This window comes from Podarcis bocagei, assembly GCF_964188305.1.
Source record: "Podarcis bocagei genome assembly, chromosome: 7".
Lineage (NCBI taxonomy): Eukaryota > Metazoa > Chordata > Lepidosauria > Squamata > Lacertidae > Podarcis > Podarcis bocagei.
In genome coordinates this window covers 9,570,707-9,583,241 of record NC_138132.1, presented here as the reverse complement: position 1 = coordinate 9,583,241, position 12,535 = coordinate 9,570,707, and the positions used below count along the sequence as shown (strand labels likewise).

Sequence of the window (12,535 nt, the reverse complement as noted above, 5' to 3'; positions counted from 1 at the left end):
AGATTCCCCACAACCAGCAGCGACTCTTGGTTCCCAGCCCTGAGGCCCACCTGCTCTTGCAGATGGGCTCCAGCTCTTTTGCTACGAAACACGGTGTCAGAAGTGGAGTGTCAGAAGCAACTTTTGCTACAGGGGCAAGAAGCCCCAGACTATAGGCTGGCGAGCCGGTCATCCCTCATTTATGCCACAGGAGGGATAGGGAGCCGTCCAGGAGCTCTCAGACTCCCAACTCCCATCATCCCTGATTGTTGGTCTCGCTGGTTGGGGCTAATGGGAGCTGCAGTCCAAGACGTCCCTGCACTACAAGGTCCTGTTCTGGCCTCACTCAGGCCCTGTTCATACGTGCAAAAAAAAGAAGAAAGTAAACCAAAAATCGTGGCAATTAGCCATGGGGGCAAAAGGAAACCTCCAGCTGCAGAGGCAGTCTACCTCTGCATATCAGGCGGACGAGAGGACCTTCAGGGCTTCCTGGAGGGCGCCCTTGGCTGTCCACTGCTGGAAACAAGACACTGGGCTACATGCCACCCAGCAAGGCTAGGCTTTGGGTTCAGGTGGTAAAGCGCTCAAGGTCTGGGGGAGAAAGGAGATGAAATATACACACCCCTCGGCATGTCCTCAAATGCTACAGCAGCCTTCTCTAACCAGGTGGCCACCACCAGATGTTTTAGACCAGGCAGGTTGATGAAGGCCGAGATACAGCTTCAGCCTCCTCTTGGCCTGCAGAACGGGGTGGGGGTGCTGTTTTTGTGCCTCTCCCCTTTCCTGTCCTTTCTCTCCCGCCCCTCCATCCATTACGTTCCCTCCCTCTTCTTCTTCCCTTGTTCTCTCTCGCTGTCCCCCAAAGCGCCCATGAATTATTGAGTGTGCTTGGTGCGCCATCACATATTTATGCGCGGTCCCTGGCCTACTTCTTTCTAAAGCATTAACCATCATCTCAAGCTCAGCTCAGGTGGAAAAAAAAAAAGAATTGAAAAGAGCTCAGACGGTCTGGGGCCCTACTCTGGCGCATGTTGTTAAATGTCAGGAGCAGAGCTTTCGTAGGAAGGAAGAGCACATGGCCTAGCAGACTCAGACAGCTCAGCCAACTGTCAGGGGTGATGGGAATTGTGATCTCGCAACATCTAGAAGACCACAAGTACACCATATCCCTGTTGTTGGCATCAGTCTGTCTCAAGAGACAATGGAGTGCGCCTCTAGGGATGAAGTCAACCAACACTGAAATAACCTTCATGGGGTGCAAGCCTGGGCCTATTGGCCTCGCAAGAGGTTTGGCACCAGCTGGGCTGCAGGAGTTGCCAGAAGGAGGCGAGCGAGGAAGGGAGGGGAGTGCGTCTTGATTTTTGGATCGGTTACAGGCCATTATTGACAGCCTGATGCAGAGGCAGCTGAGCTGCAAATGGCTCACCTCGTCCCCGCAGATCTGTATCTGCAGCAATGGGGTAGCTGAGTTGTGGCTGGGGCCCATTGGGACAGATAGGGCAGAAGGAAGGGAGCCTAGCAGTAGGGGGCGCCAGAGGACAATGACCTGCAAAGCCAACTAATCCTCAGTTTGCCCTTCTACCTGCTATGTTCTAACCAGCAGCAACACTGAGACTGAGGAGGAGGAGGGAGCGAACTAGGGTTGCCATATTTCAGAAAGTGAGAATCCGGACACAAAATTTGTTGAGCTTTTTTTTACCCAATTTATTGATGCTCCATTAGGTTCCCCTCCCTCGCTTCTTCCCTTCTTGACACAGAAGCAAAGCCTGCTGCCACCTGCTGCCCTCAACGCATCTGAGGCACCTAGAGGCACCTGTTCCTTATCCTCGTCTGTTGATATAGATATACTGCATCTGTACATGGAGGTTCCAATCAGCTATTCTGACCAGATTCCTGACGTCCCGGTTTGGCTATCGCCTCTTATGACGTCAAAACAGCGCTCCACTGTCAAAAGCAGCACGTGTCTGTACCCCAGCTGCTTTTGCAGTGATCAGCATTCCCACGGGCATCCGGGTGGCTCCTGTGAGAATAGGATGCGCGATTCAACGGGCCTTTTGCCTGATCCAGCAGTACACCAAACATATTTAGGGGGGGAAATTGAAGTGGGGTGGAAGGAGAGGCAAAACAGCTCAATGGAGACAGAGCATGCTCTGCGGCAGCAGAATTATGATTGCGGAAGGGGAAGAAACTTGCTGGTAGGGGGAACGGAATGGAGTATCCTGAAGGAAGGTCAGCTAGCTAGCTAGCTGGCCGGCACAGTGAACAGGAACACTCCAAACGCTGCAACATTTTGATGCAAACCCCACTAGTCATGAGCATCCGCTAGTGAATTTGTCTCTAAATGCCACTTAAAGCCAGCACCCCATCATCTTTTTGCCAATGAATTCCCTCCAGATAACTGCCCTTTGGCCCATGAACCCCAACTGCTCACTCCAGGGCTAGAAACATGATTGCTTTGGTAAAAGGAAAACTAGGATTCTCCGAAACGGCCGGGTGCTCGATTCTGGGCCTGTGTAACCAAGATTGTAGGACCTAAAAAATATACATTTACTGCTTGGATCCTCTGCTGGACCCCCAAATCACTCGGGCACTTAGGATTTCATCCTCAGCAGAGGCTGCAAGGGGGGCCGGCCCCCTTGCAACACTGGCATCTCTGGGAGACAGAACCACCGTGGGCTGGCACAGTCGACGGTCTGACTCAAAGCATGCGGCAGATTTTAAAGAGAGTGGGTGGAATTTATCGCTCGCAGCCTCTTCCCCGCTCCAGAAGTCAGGAGGAGCCGAGCGAGCAGTAACAAGCCTCTAGGCCGGATCACAGGGTGGCAAGCCAATGTCCATTTTTTTTGGGGGGGGGGCAGCAGCCGTGGCTGTGCCAGGGCAAGACCGGAGGTGGTTTCAGTTGCTCTTGCATTCGCTGCCTAATGAATAAGAGACAGATCAGAAGGCATCGAAACCCAAGAGCGCGAGGGAGCCTTTGGGAGGGGGGTGGAGAGAGAGGAAACCGATTCAGATGAAGGCTGCCTAATTGAAAAGAGAGCAAAGAAGGACGAGTGTCTGGCCTCCATCGCCTCTTTCCAAACGGAGGAAGCCTGAATGATAGCGCTCTCACTTTGATCCCCTCCATCTGTCACACACACACACACACACACACACCTGCCCCATGGAGCCTGCAAATTAAAATCTCAGTATTTTTTCCCTAAGGAGGCCCCGGTGGGGCAGAAAGAGGGGGAAATAATACATAGCGCAGCCTTGATTGAATATTCATTGCGGAGAGCAGGAGGCAGAGAGTGCAGCGGTTGGTAACAGAGTCTTGCTTTGTACTAGGGGAAAGGGGAGACGAGGTCACCCCGTCCTTTAAGGAGGAGGAGGAGATGGAGAAGGAGGAAGAGGAGGAGTTGGTGGTTGAGGGTGTTTTGGCCAGGGGGGAGAAACACGAGGAGGATGCTTGCGCATGCATGCATGGTGATGCTATCCTGCCCTTTCGAAGCCAGTGGGGATTTTTCCAGAGGGACAGCTGGTTTAAATAAGGAAACGATGAAGACCTCAGAAAGCACCGGTGGGGGAAATAAAAAAAAGATCATTTCATCAACTCAATTAGGCTCATTAATCAAAGCGGGCCGTTTGCCTCTTCCCAGGGCAGCTGGTGAAGGTTAAGAGAGCGGCTGGCTCTCTGGAAGGAGGGAAGAGTTTGGGGAAAGAAACCAGGGAGGGGGGTAGTAGGCTTTGCCAGGAACTTAACCCAAGGACAGCCCCATCGTTCGTCATTTACAGTGACCTGATGGAGATGGATGATACGGCTTAGCAACCACACTGTGGGAGCTGCCTCCTGAAGCACAGGAGCCAACACCTCACACAATGCGAGTACAAGTTGGTTGGCTCTGTTCCACAGGCACATAACTGGGAAACCAATCTGCATTGCTGAACAGCCCAAATCCTCTTGAAAAAAAAGAGAGGCAGGTTTCTAGTCCTCACTGATTATACATGCAGTGTGTGTGTGTGTGTGTGTGTGTGTGTGTATGTAAAGGGACCCCTCACCATTAGGTCCAGTTGTGACCGACTCTAGGGCTGTGGCGCTCATCTCGCTTTACTGGCCAAGGGAGCCGGCGTACAGCTTCCGGGTCATGTGGCCAGCCGCTTCTGGCGAACCAGAGCAGCGCACGGAAACGCCGTTTACCTTCCCGCCAGAGGGGTACCTATTTATCTACTTGCACTTTGACGCGCTTTCGAACTGCTAGGTTTGGCAGGAGCAGGGACCGAGCAACGGGAGCTCACCCCGTTGCGGGGATTCGAACCGCCGACCTTCTGATTGGCAAGTCCTAGGCTCTGTGGTTTAACCCACAGCGCTACCTGCATTACTATGTATCCACACACACACATGACGAGATGCAAACGGTAATGCTAAGGTTGCAAACAGAGTTTTCAGCTAACCAGGGCATTTCAAAGTGATGGGTTGGGAGGGAGAGGTCAAACCCCAGCCTGCAATTTCCCTAAGCCACCCTACTTTTTGCCGTTAATTGCTTTTTCTTCTTGCCCTTCTATGTTCCACAGCTCCCCCTGCTTCTCTCGCCAGTTGTCTGAAGGGAAGGATGAGGGAGAGGAACTTGAGGTGGCACACAGTGGGATCTGACCCTTCCCCAGGAAACCAGATTTGGCTGAGCTGTCCAGTAAATCTGCAAAATGCCCCCCCCCCCACACACACATACACCCAGCTCCAAAGTTCAGGAGCCAGCAACACGGGACTCTGTTCTCCTAAGAATGTGCTGCAACCTTGCAATCTCTTTGCAAGGACAAAGTGGGGGTGATTAAAAGACGAAGTGCCATATTAAAATGGTTATTAAGCAGTATCTGCCAGCTCTGGGAGGAAAGGTCGGCTGGGTTCACACCAATAAAGAACGCTTCTGTGCCCCAAGATTTGGGAACAACCCTTTGAGGGCAGGAAGGCTATTGAACTGCAATGCAAGTCTCTCTTTACTTTTGCAGTGCCGATCTGAGCCCAAGATACCCCTTGGAAGGGGGCAGGAGGCCTTTCCCAAACCAGACCCTGCTCCCTGACCTTAACCAACATGTTGCTGCGTTCTGAGGCAGAGGAAGGCAATGAAGAAGTATCTGCCAACCTCCGATTTGGCAGGGGTTGCGCTCTCCCCACCGGCGGCTGCCAAACTGCAAAATTAAAAACAAGCAGGGAAGTTCCACAGAATATTAATGAGCACGGGGACTGCGCGGAGCTCTACATCTCCATCATATGCCAGGTCCAAGGCATGTATGAGAATGGCAAGGGGTGGGCGCATCTTGGTGTACTGGGCAGGGGTGGGCCATCCAAGGCAGGCTGTCCCCATGGATTACGCAGAGGGAGCAGCAAGGGTGCGCCAGGATCCAGTGGAGAACAGTGGGGGCAAATCCAGGCATTGCCTCACACAAAGACACCATCCCAGTCTGGATGGGAGCAATGAAATCCGGAGATCACAAGGCTTGGGCAATGACAGAGGTGCACAGAGTGTTTGAAAGATGGTTGCAATGAAGGGGGAGTTCTATCCCCAGACCTCAAGGGCATTATGCAGGGAAGCAGAAGGTGGTTTTCAGAAGCACGGCTGCCTCTGTCATCATGGCTAGAAGCCATCGGTGGCAATTCCTTTCTCCACCCAAGGCCCCAATTGCTCATCCCAGCTGTTGCGCTTTGAAAGCAGCTAGGCTACGTTTTCCTATTTTCATCACCATTCGTATTATTATGAATTAAGAATGCTCACAGCAGCACACACGCCTCGCCCCAATTTTATCACTGACCACAAATGATATAGGGACGCGGGTGGCGCTGTGGGTTAAACCACAGAGTCTAGGACTTGCTGATCGGAAGGTCGGTGGTTCAAATCCCCACGACGGGGTGAGCTCCGGTTGCTCGGTCCCTGCTCCTGCCAACCTAGCAGTTTGAAAGCACGTCAAAGTGCTGGTAGATAAATAGGTACCACTCCAGCGGGAAGGTAAACGACGTTTCTGTGCGCTGCTCTGGTTCGCCAGAAGCAGCTTAGTCATGCTGGCCACATGACCCGGAAGCTGTACGCCGGCTCCCTCAGCCAATAAAGCGATATGAGCACCGCAACCCCAAAGTTGGCCATGACTGGACCTAATGGTCAGGGGTCCCTTTACCTTACAAATGATATAGTCCAGTTTCCCACATTCAGGGAAACTGCAGGGGTCAGCACACCTGGAGTGCAAAGGGCGAGCCTCGCTCTGGGAAAACGCTGGGTAGGCGAGGCAGAGAAAGTGCGCGACCGTGAGCTTGGTGGCTGAGTGGGGATTCGAACCAGAGTCCGATGCTCTAACCACTTCTTGTCCCTGGCTCAAAAGGGAATGCTCAAGCTTGGTCAGTACAGCACGAGGCTCTTAATCTCAGGGTCACGGGTTCGAGCCCCACGTTGGGCGAAAGATTCCTGCCTCTGTGTTGCAGGGGTTGGACTAGATGACCCCCTGTGGTCCCTTCCAACTTTTCTATGAACTGCTTGAGGGAAACATCAGACAGCAGGCAACACAGGTGCCTGCAGATTTCAAACAGGAGAGGTTTTTCTCCGCTGCTTCATTAGGGTAGGTAAAGACAGTTTATAGCACAGTCGGGGGGGAAGAAAAGAAAAGGAAAACATGTTCTTTAATGTCCACACAGACAAAAAAAAAACTATTTTAGGCAAAGCAGAGAGCAGAGGATCCAAAAGGAAGAACTTGGCTTCACAACTAGGCCAAGCTGAGAGACAGCCACCTCGCAATCTGTGCGGAAACAATGTCTTTCATTGGGGAGTGGGGGGGGGGGGGAGACACGTGCTTACCAAAATGTGAGAGAGCTGGAAGCCCATGTGCTCGGGGAGGGCAGATATGGAGCGCCACAGCGCACCGCCCGTGGCAACGAAGGCCCAGCTTTTTCAGGATCCAGCCATCTTAACCCACAGCCGTTTCCACAATCTCTGTTAACGGCAGCCTGATCAAACGGCACCTCTCCTTTCGGAGCAAAGGATGCACAAGAATGAAGGCTGGAGGTGCGTGGGGAGGCGCACTGATCCAACCAACGCCACGTAGCGTCATTTTTAAGCTGTCAAGTCTCTGCTCCGTTCCACTTGGGGGTTGAAGAGTCACCACTTGGAGTATTTCCTGTGAGCCGAATCGCGATAAAACTGGAAGATGGCGTCAGAAGCTAGCTGGGAAGCGGCAATACATTTCTGGAGCTGTGGAGAGGAAGAGAATTGGTTATGCTGGAAGGGGAAGGGGTCCCTAAAGATCTGGGGGAGGAGAAAAGGGTCCTCCCCCTTCAAAAAAAGCCACAGTAGCTCACTCGAGGGCGACAGCATTGTTGAAGGTGGCATATGGCGGAGATTTTGGCAGGCAGTTCTCTGCGAGGGAACCTGTAGTCAGTTTCAGATTCCCCAGCTCCTACAGTTTTGGTTTGCCCTTGGAATCGACCATCGCCATCATCGTGTGTAGGCCGCTTTTCCATGGCAGAACCGTGCTCCAAACAAGAACACACAACACAAAGTACGACATTTCAAGACAATGCGTTAACAGCTATGAAACTAAACGCCACACTGGTAGGCCAAAGAGACATCTCAAGTTAACAAATGCTGAAATAACGCCTGGCGATAAATTACAAAGCACCTAAATAGCAGCAAAAACAATCCCTGCCCGTCTCCCAGATGTGTGTGTGTGTCGGCCAGGCGAGTGGCAGTGCGTGCCCTTGATGGTTCCAGCAAACTCTCCCCTGCAGCAATGCACCAGAGCCCCATGTTCCTTTCCATGGCTTTATTACTTATGATTCGACTTGTTAGCCAAGGGTTTCCAAGCGTTTTGTGCCCATTTAAAAACATGCAGTAGCCACACAAACCAAACAGTGCCACCTCGGAGTGGGAAGGTAAGTCTATACAGTTGTTTCTCGGGTTAAGAACTTAATTCGTTCCGGAGGTCCGTTCTTAACCTGAAACTGTTCTTAACCTGAGGTACCACTTTAGCGTATGGGGCCTCCCGCTGCTGCCATGCAATTTCTGTTCTCATCCTGAAGCAAAGTTCTTAATCCGACGTACCATTTCTGGGTTAGCGGAGTCTGTAACCTGAAGCGTCTGTAACCTGAAGGGTCTGTCACCTGAGGTACCACTGTACCTGGGGCCAGAAAGATGTCACCGGAGGCACAGATTTAAGTACCGGTAGCTCCCGAACAGGTTACTGAGGAGACTCTTCTGCAGCCTCAGGATCACAGGGAGCTGTCCTCAGATGTGCATCAATCCGCCTAAAAGCTTCCTCCCACCTTCAGGGATATAATTCAAGTAAGCCCATTGACTATTCGTCATGCCTAAACTTTCGCAGGGAGTCCTGAGTGACCGGCAACCTCTGAATCACAGCTTCCCAAGGAAGGAAGGAGAGCCCTGGTGGGCCAGACCAAAAGCCCCTCTGGTCCAGCCCCTGCCTTCCCACAGGTCCTTGAAGGGGGCCCCATAAGCAAGGGCAGGAGCACAGCAGCCTCCTCTCGCTGTTCTCCCCCAGCGACTGGCCTTGAGAGGCATGTTGCCTCTGACCCCGGAGCCAGGATGCAGCCATCATTAGCAGTAGCCATCAGTGGGTTAGGCCATGGGTAGGCAAATTAAGGCCCGGGGGCCAGATCTGACCCAATCACCTTCTCAATCCGGACGGTGGAAGGTCCGGGAATCAGTGTGTTTTTAAGTGAGTAGAATGTGTGCTTTTATTTAAAATGCATCTCTGGGTTATTTGTGGGGCACAGGAATTCGTTCACTTCTTTTTTTCTTCAAAATATAGTCCGGCCCCCCACAAGGTCTGAGGGACAGTGGACCGGCCCCCTGCTGAAAAGGTTTGCTGACCCCTGGGTTAGGCTGACAGACAGAGCGACATGTTTCAAAAGCTCCTCTCCTTTTTCGTACTCATTCTTTAAGTGGGGTGGGCAGGATTTGTTCCCCAAAGTACATACTGTACTTTGGACTAGTGTTTTAGCTTTCGCTCACTCCTGGTTTTATTGTCGTTGTTACCACTAGAATTTTTTTTTTTGGTTGCTTTTTTAATGTAAGTTGCTTTCGTTGACAGGTGAATATAAGTAATCATTATCACCTTCATGATAGGAAAAAGATCCGGACCTGGATCTTTCGACAAGCAAGCCCACTGCAATGCCAGCAGCTTGGAATGATGCAGAGATGATTTGGAGAGGCAAGAGGCTGATCGGATCTGCTGCAGCCACCTGAATGGGTGGCCCCACTGCCCCACACTGCCTGGTGTGAACCCTGAGCCTAGGGCTGGCCGATTATCTGGTTTTCAACATTGTGATATATCACTGTCATATACCAATATATCATGTCTGGAATAAGGATGGAGCTCTGTAGGAACACTGGCTGGCTTCATCATTTTCCCTGCCTTATGATTTCTGCATAGCACACACACACATCATGATTTGTAATATATTGCCAGGTCAAAAATTATGAAACTGACATCACGATACAGATTCTAAACCAGTTTGTGATGATGTATCAATATATTGCCCAGCCCTAATTACGTCCCAAGGCTAGCTACTGCTGATCAAAAGCAGGGAAACTAGATTTGGCTTTGAGGGGAATCCCCCTGGCAATCAGGCGATGCTGGAGGACCAACCCTGTACTAGCACATGTTTTATGTACATATAGCTCCAGGCTAGGGACGCAGGTGGCGCAGTTGGTTAAACCACAGAGCCTAGGGCTTGCCAATCAGAAGGTCGACAGTTCGAATCCCCGCGACGGGGTGAGCTCCCATTGCTCAGTCCCTGCTCCTGCCAACCTAGCAGTTCAAAAGCACTTCAAAGTGCAAGTAGATAAATAGGTACCACTCCAGCGGGAAGGTAAACGGCGTTTCCGTGCGCTGCTCTGGTTCGCCAGAAACGGCTTAGTCATGCTGGCCACATGACCCGGAAGCTGTACGCCGGCTCCCTCGGCCAGTAAAGCGAGATGAGCGCCGCAACCCCAGAGTCGGCCACGACTGGACCTAATGGTCAGGGGTCCCTTTACCTTTACTAGCTCCAGCCTGGGCTGGGCTCCCTCTGTCAGGGCAGAGTCTTGACACCTGTGCATGCTGATTTTCCGCCTACCTCCTGCTCTGCAGCGATGGGAACTGGTCCTGGGCAGCCTGCAGGGCCCAGCTCCCGACAGAATGAATCAAAGCCTGCTCTTGCAAAGCCCACCACTGGCTTCCCGCAGCCAGCTTGGCAATTCCAGCCCCAGGCAGATGGAAAGCAAACCAAGGATAGAGGGGAAAGGAAGAGAACAAAAGTTACGCCGAGAAGAAAGCGAGGGGTTTTTTTTTATATGGGGGAGAAAGGGTCCAGAGAGAGAATGAGAGGAAGGATCTCAGTAGGGAGACGAAAGGCAGGGAGCTATCAAAGGGCTGCGCAACAAAAGGCCTTTCCCTGGGGGCGGGGGAAAGAGAAGAAGAAATCAGATGCAAGAAAGGAAAAAATCCTGCCTCGCTACCCGTCTCCCGCCAGCTCCCTGAGGCCAATTAAACCTCAGCGCTGCTTCGCCGACCCCCCCAGCAACCTCTGTGAAGAATGGGGGGGGTCAAAAGCCGCCGCCGCCACGCTCCCCACCGACGTTCCTTGCGTCTTAATTAGTCCATTTATATGCGAGGGGGAAAGTGTCCAAAACACACAAAAACAAGGATAGAGATCTCAGCTCCCTCTCTTCCCCTACTTGACATGGCAGACAAGCTGCCCGCCAGGACTGTCAGGTCCCTCGCGAGGACTTCCCAACTCAATTACCAGCCCTGGCACACATGTGGCAGGGCCAGGGTGGCAGCGGCAGCGGCTCCTGCTTCGGCGTCTTAACCCGCCTGTCGGCAAAGGCGTGCGCTGGGAGGCGGCTGCATCTGGCAAGTGATTTACGGGCACAGAGAGCTGGAACGTGGACAAACGGCTACAAATAAGGGAACCGGCTCGGTCCTCCCGCTCAATACGACGTCGCATCAATCTTCCGGCGCGTTCCGCAAGCAGGCACGTTCGCCACACGGAGCACAGCGCCGGGAGAGGGAAGTGAGCCCTCCTGCTCTTTTCTCTGAAGCGTCTCGGCTGCCACGGTAACGCACAGGGGCAGGCCTCGAAGTGCCAGGAAGGCCTCTCTGAGGAGGGAGAGGCGAAGGATTCGCAAAGAAACCTCTCCCCCCACCAATTTTTTTTGCTTCTTTTGCCCACTATGCATGGCGCCCATTTTGACGCTGCAGTGATCCACGCCGAACCCTTAATGTACGTTCAGCACTGGTTGTAAAAGCACAATAACTTCCCCAGAGGAATCCCCAAAGCTGTAGTTTCCCCCTCACAAAGCTGTTCAAGCTGCACTGGCTCCCGGTGGAGTACAGGGTCAGATCTAAGGTGCTGGTTTTGACCTTTAAAGCCCTTCACGGCCTAGGACCCTCATACCTACGGGACCGCCTCTCCTGGTATGTCCCACGGAGAGCCTCAAGGTCCATAAATAGCAACACCCTAGTGGTCCCGGGCCCTAAGGAAGTTAGATTGGCTTCAACCAGAGCCAGGGCCTTTTCAACACTGGCTCCGGTCTGGTGGAACGCTCTGCCTCATGAGACCAGGGCCCTGCAGGATCTGATTTCTTTCCGCAGGGCCTGTAAGACAGAGTTGTTCTGCCTGGCCTTTGGCTTGGGAGCAAATTTGATTCCCTCCCTCCCTCTCTTTCTTTTTTATTTTCCTTCTCCTCCTGCGATGAGGCTACATTTTAATATTTTAATGTTTCAATATTTTAATGTTGTATTTTAGTTTTGTTTTTAAGTTGTAATCATTCAACTTGTTTTTATTATTGCTTGTAAGCCGCCCTGAGCCCGGCCTTGGCTGGGGAGGGCGGGGTATAAATAAAAATTATTATTACATTATTATAAAACCATGTCTGGTGTGCTTTAAGCAATGGAGTGGAAACCAGAAGCCATGGTGGCTATGTTCTGCCTCCACAGTCAGAGGCAGCAATACCAGCTGCCGAAAACCGCAGGAGGGGGAGAGTCTGCTCTTGACGTCGGGTCCCGCTTACGGGTTTCCCACGGGCATCTGGTTGGCCGCTGGGAGAAGAGGGCGCAGGATTAGGTGGGCCTTTGGCTTGATCCAGCCGAGAGCCAGTGTGGTGTAGTGGTTAAGAGTGGTGGACTCGTAATCTGGTGAACCGGGGTCGCTTCCCCGCTCCTCCACATGCAGCTGCTGGGTGACCTTGGGCCAGTCACACTTCTGTGAAGTCTCTCAGCCTCAGTCACCTCACAGAGTATTTCATAGAATCCTAGAGTTGGAAGAGACCACAAGGGCCATCGAGTCCAACCCCCTGCCAAGCAGGAAACACCATCAGAGCACTCCTGACATATGGTTGTCAAGCCTCTGCTTAAAGACCTCCAAAGCAGGAGACTCCACCACACTCCTTGGCAGCAAATTCCACTGTCAAACAGCTCTTACTGTCAGGAAGTTCTTCCTAATGTTTAGGTGGAATCTTCTTTCTTGTAGTTTGGATCCATTGCTCCGTGTCCGCTTCTTTGGAGCAGCAGAAAAAACCTTTCTCCCTCCTCTATATGA

The 12,535-nt window shown here is 52.2% G+C and overlaps 1 protein-coding gene across 2 annotated transcripts in view; it reads right to left on the bottom strand.

Moving 5' to 3' along the window:
* Positions 1 to 6,598: 6,598 nt before the first annotated feature.
* Positions 6,599 to 12,535, bottom strand: part of EXOSC5 (exosome component 5) — a 39,745-nt gene continuing 33,808 nt past the window's right edge. For both annotated transcript variants that reach the window (XM_081200685.1, XM_081200686.1), the window contains exon 6: positions 6,599 to 7,184. In XM_081200685.1, the coding sequence (XP_081056811.1) occupies positions 7,092 to 7,184 (93 nt within the window). In that variant the 3' untranslated portion in view covers positions 6,599 to 7,091. The remainder of the gene's footprint in view (positions 7,185 to 12,535) is intronic.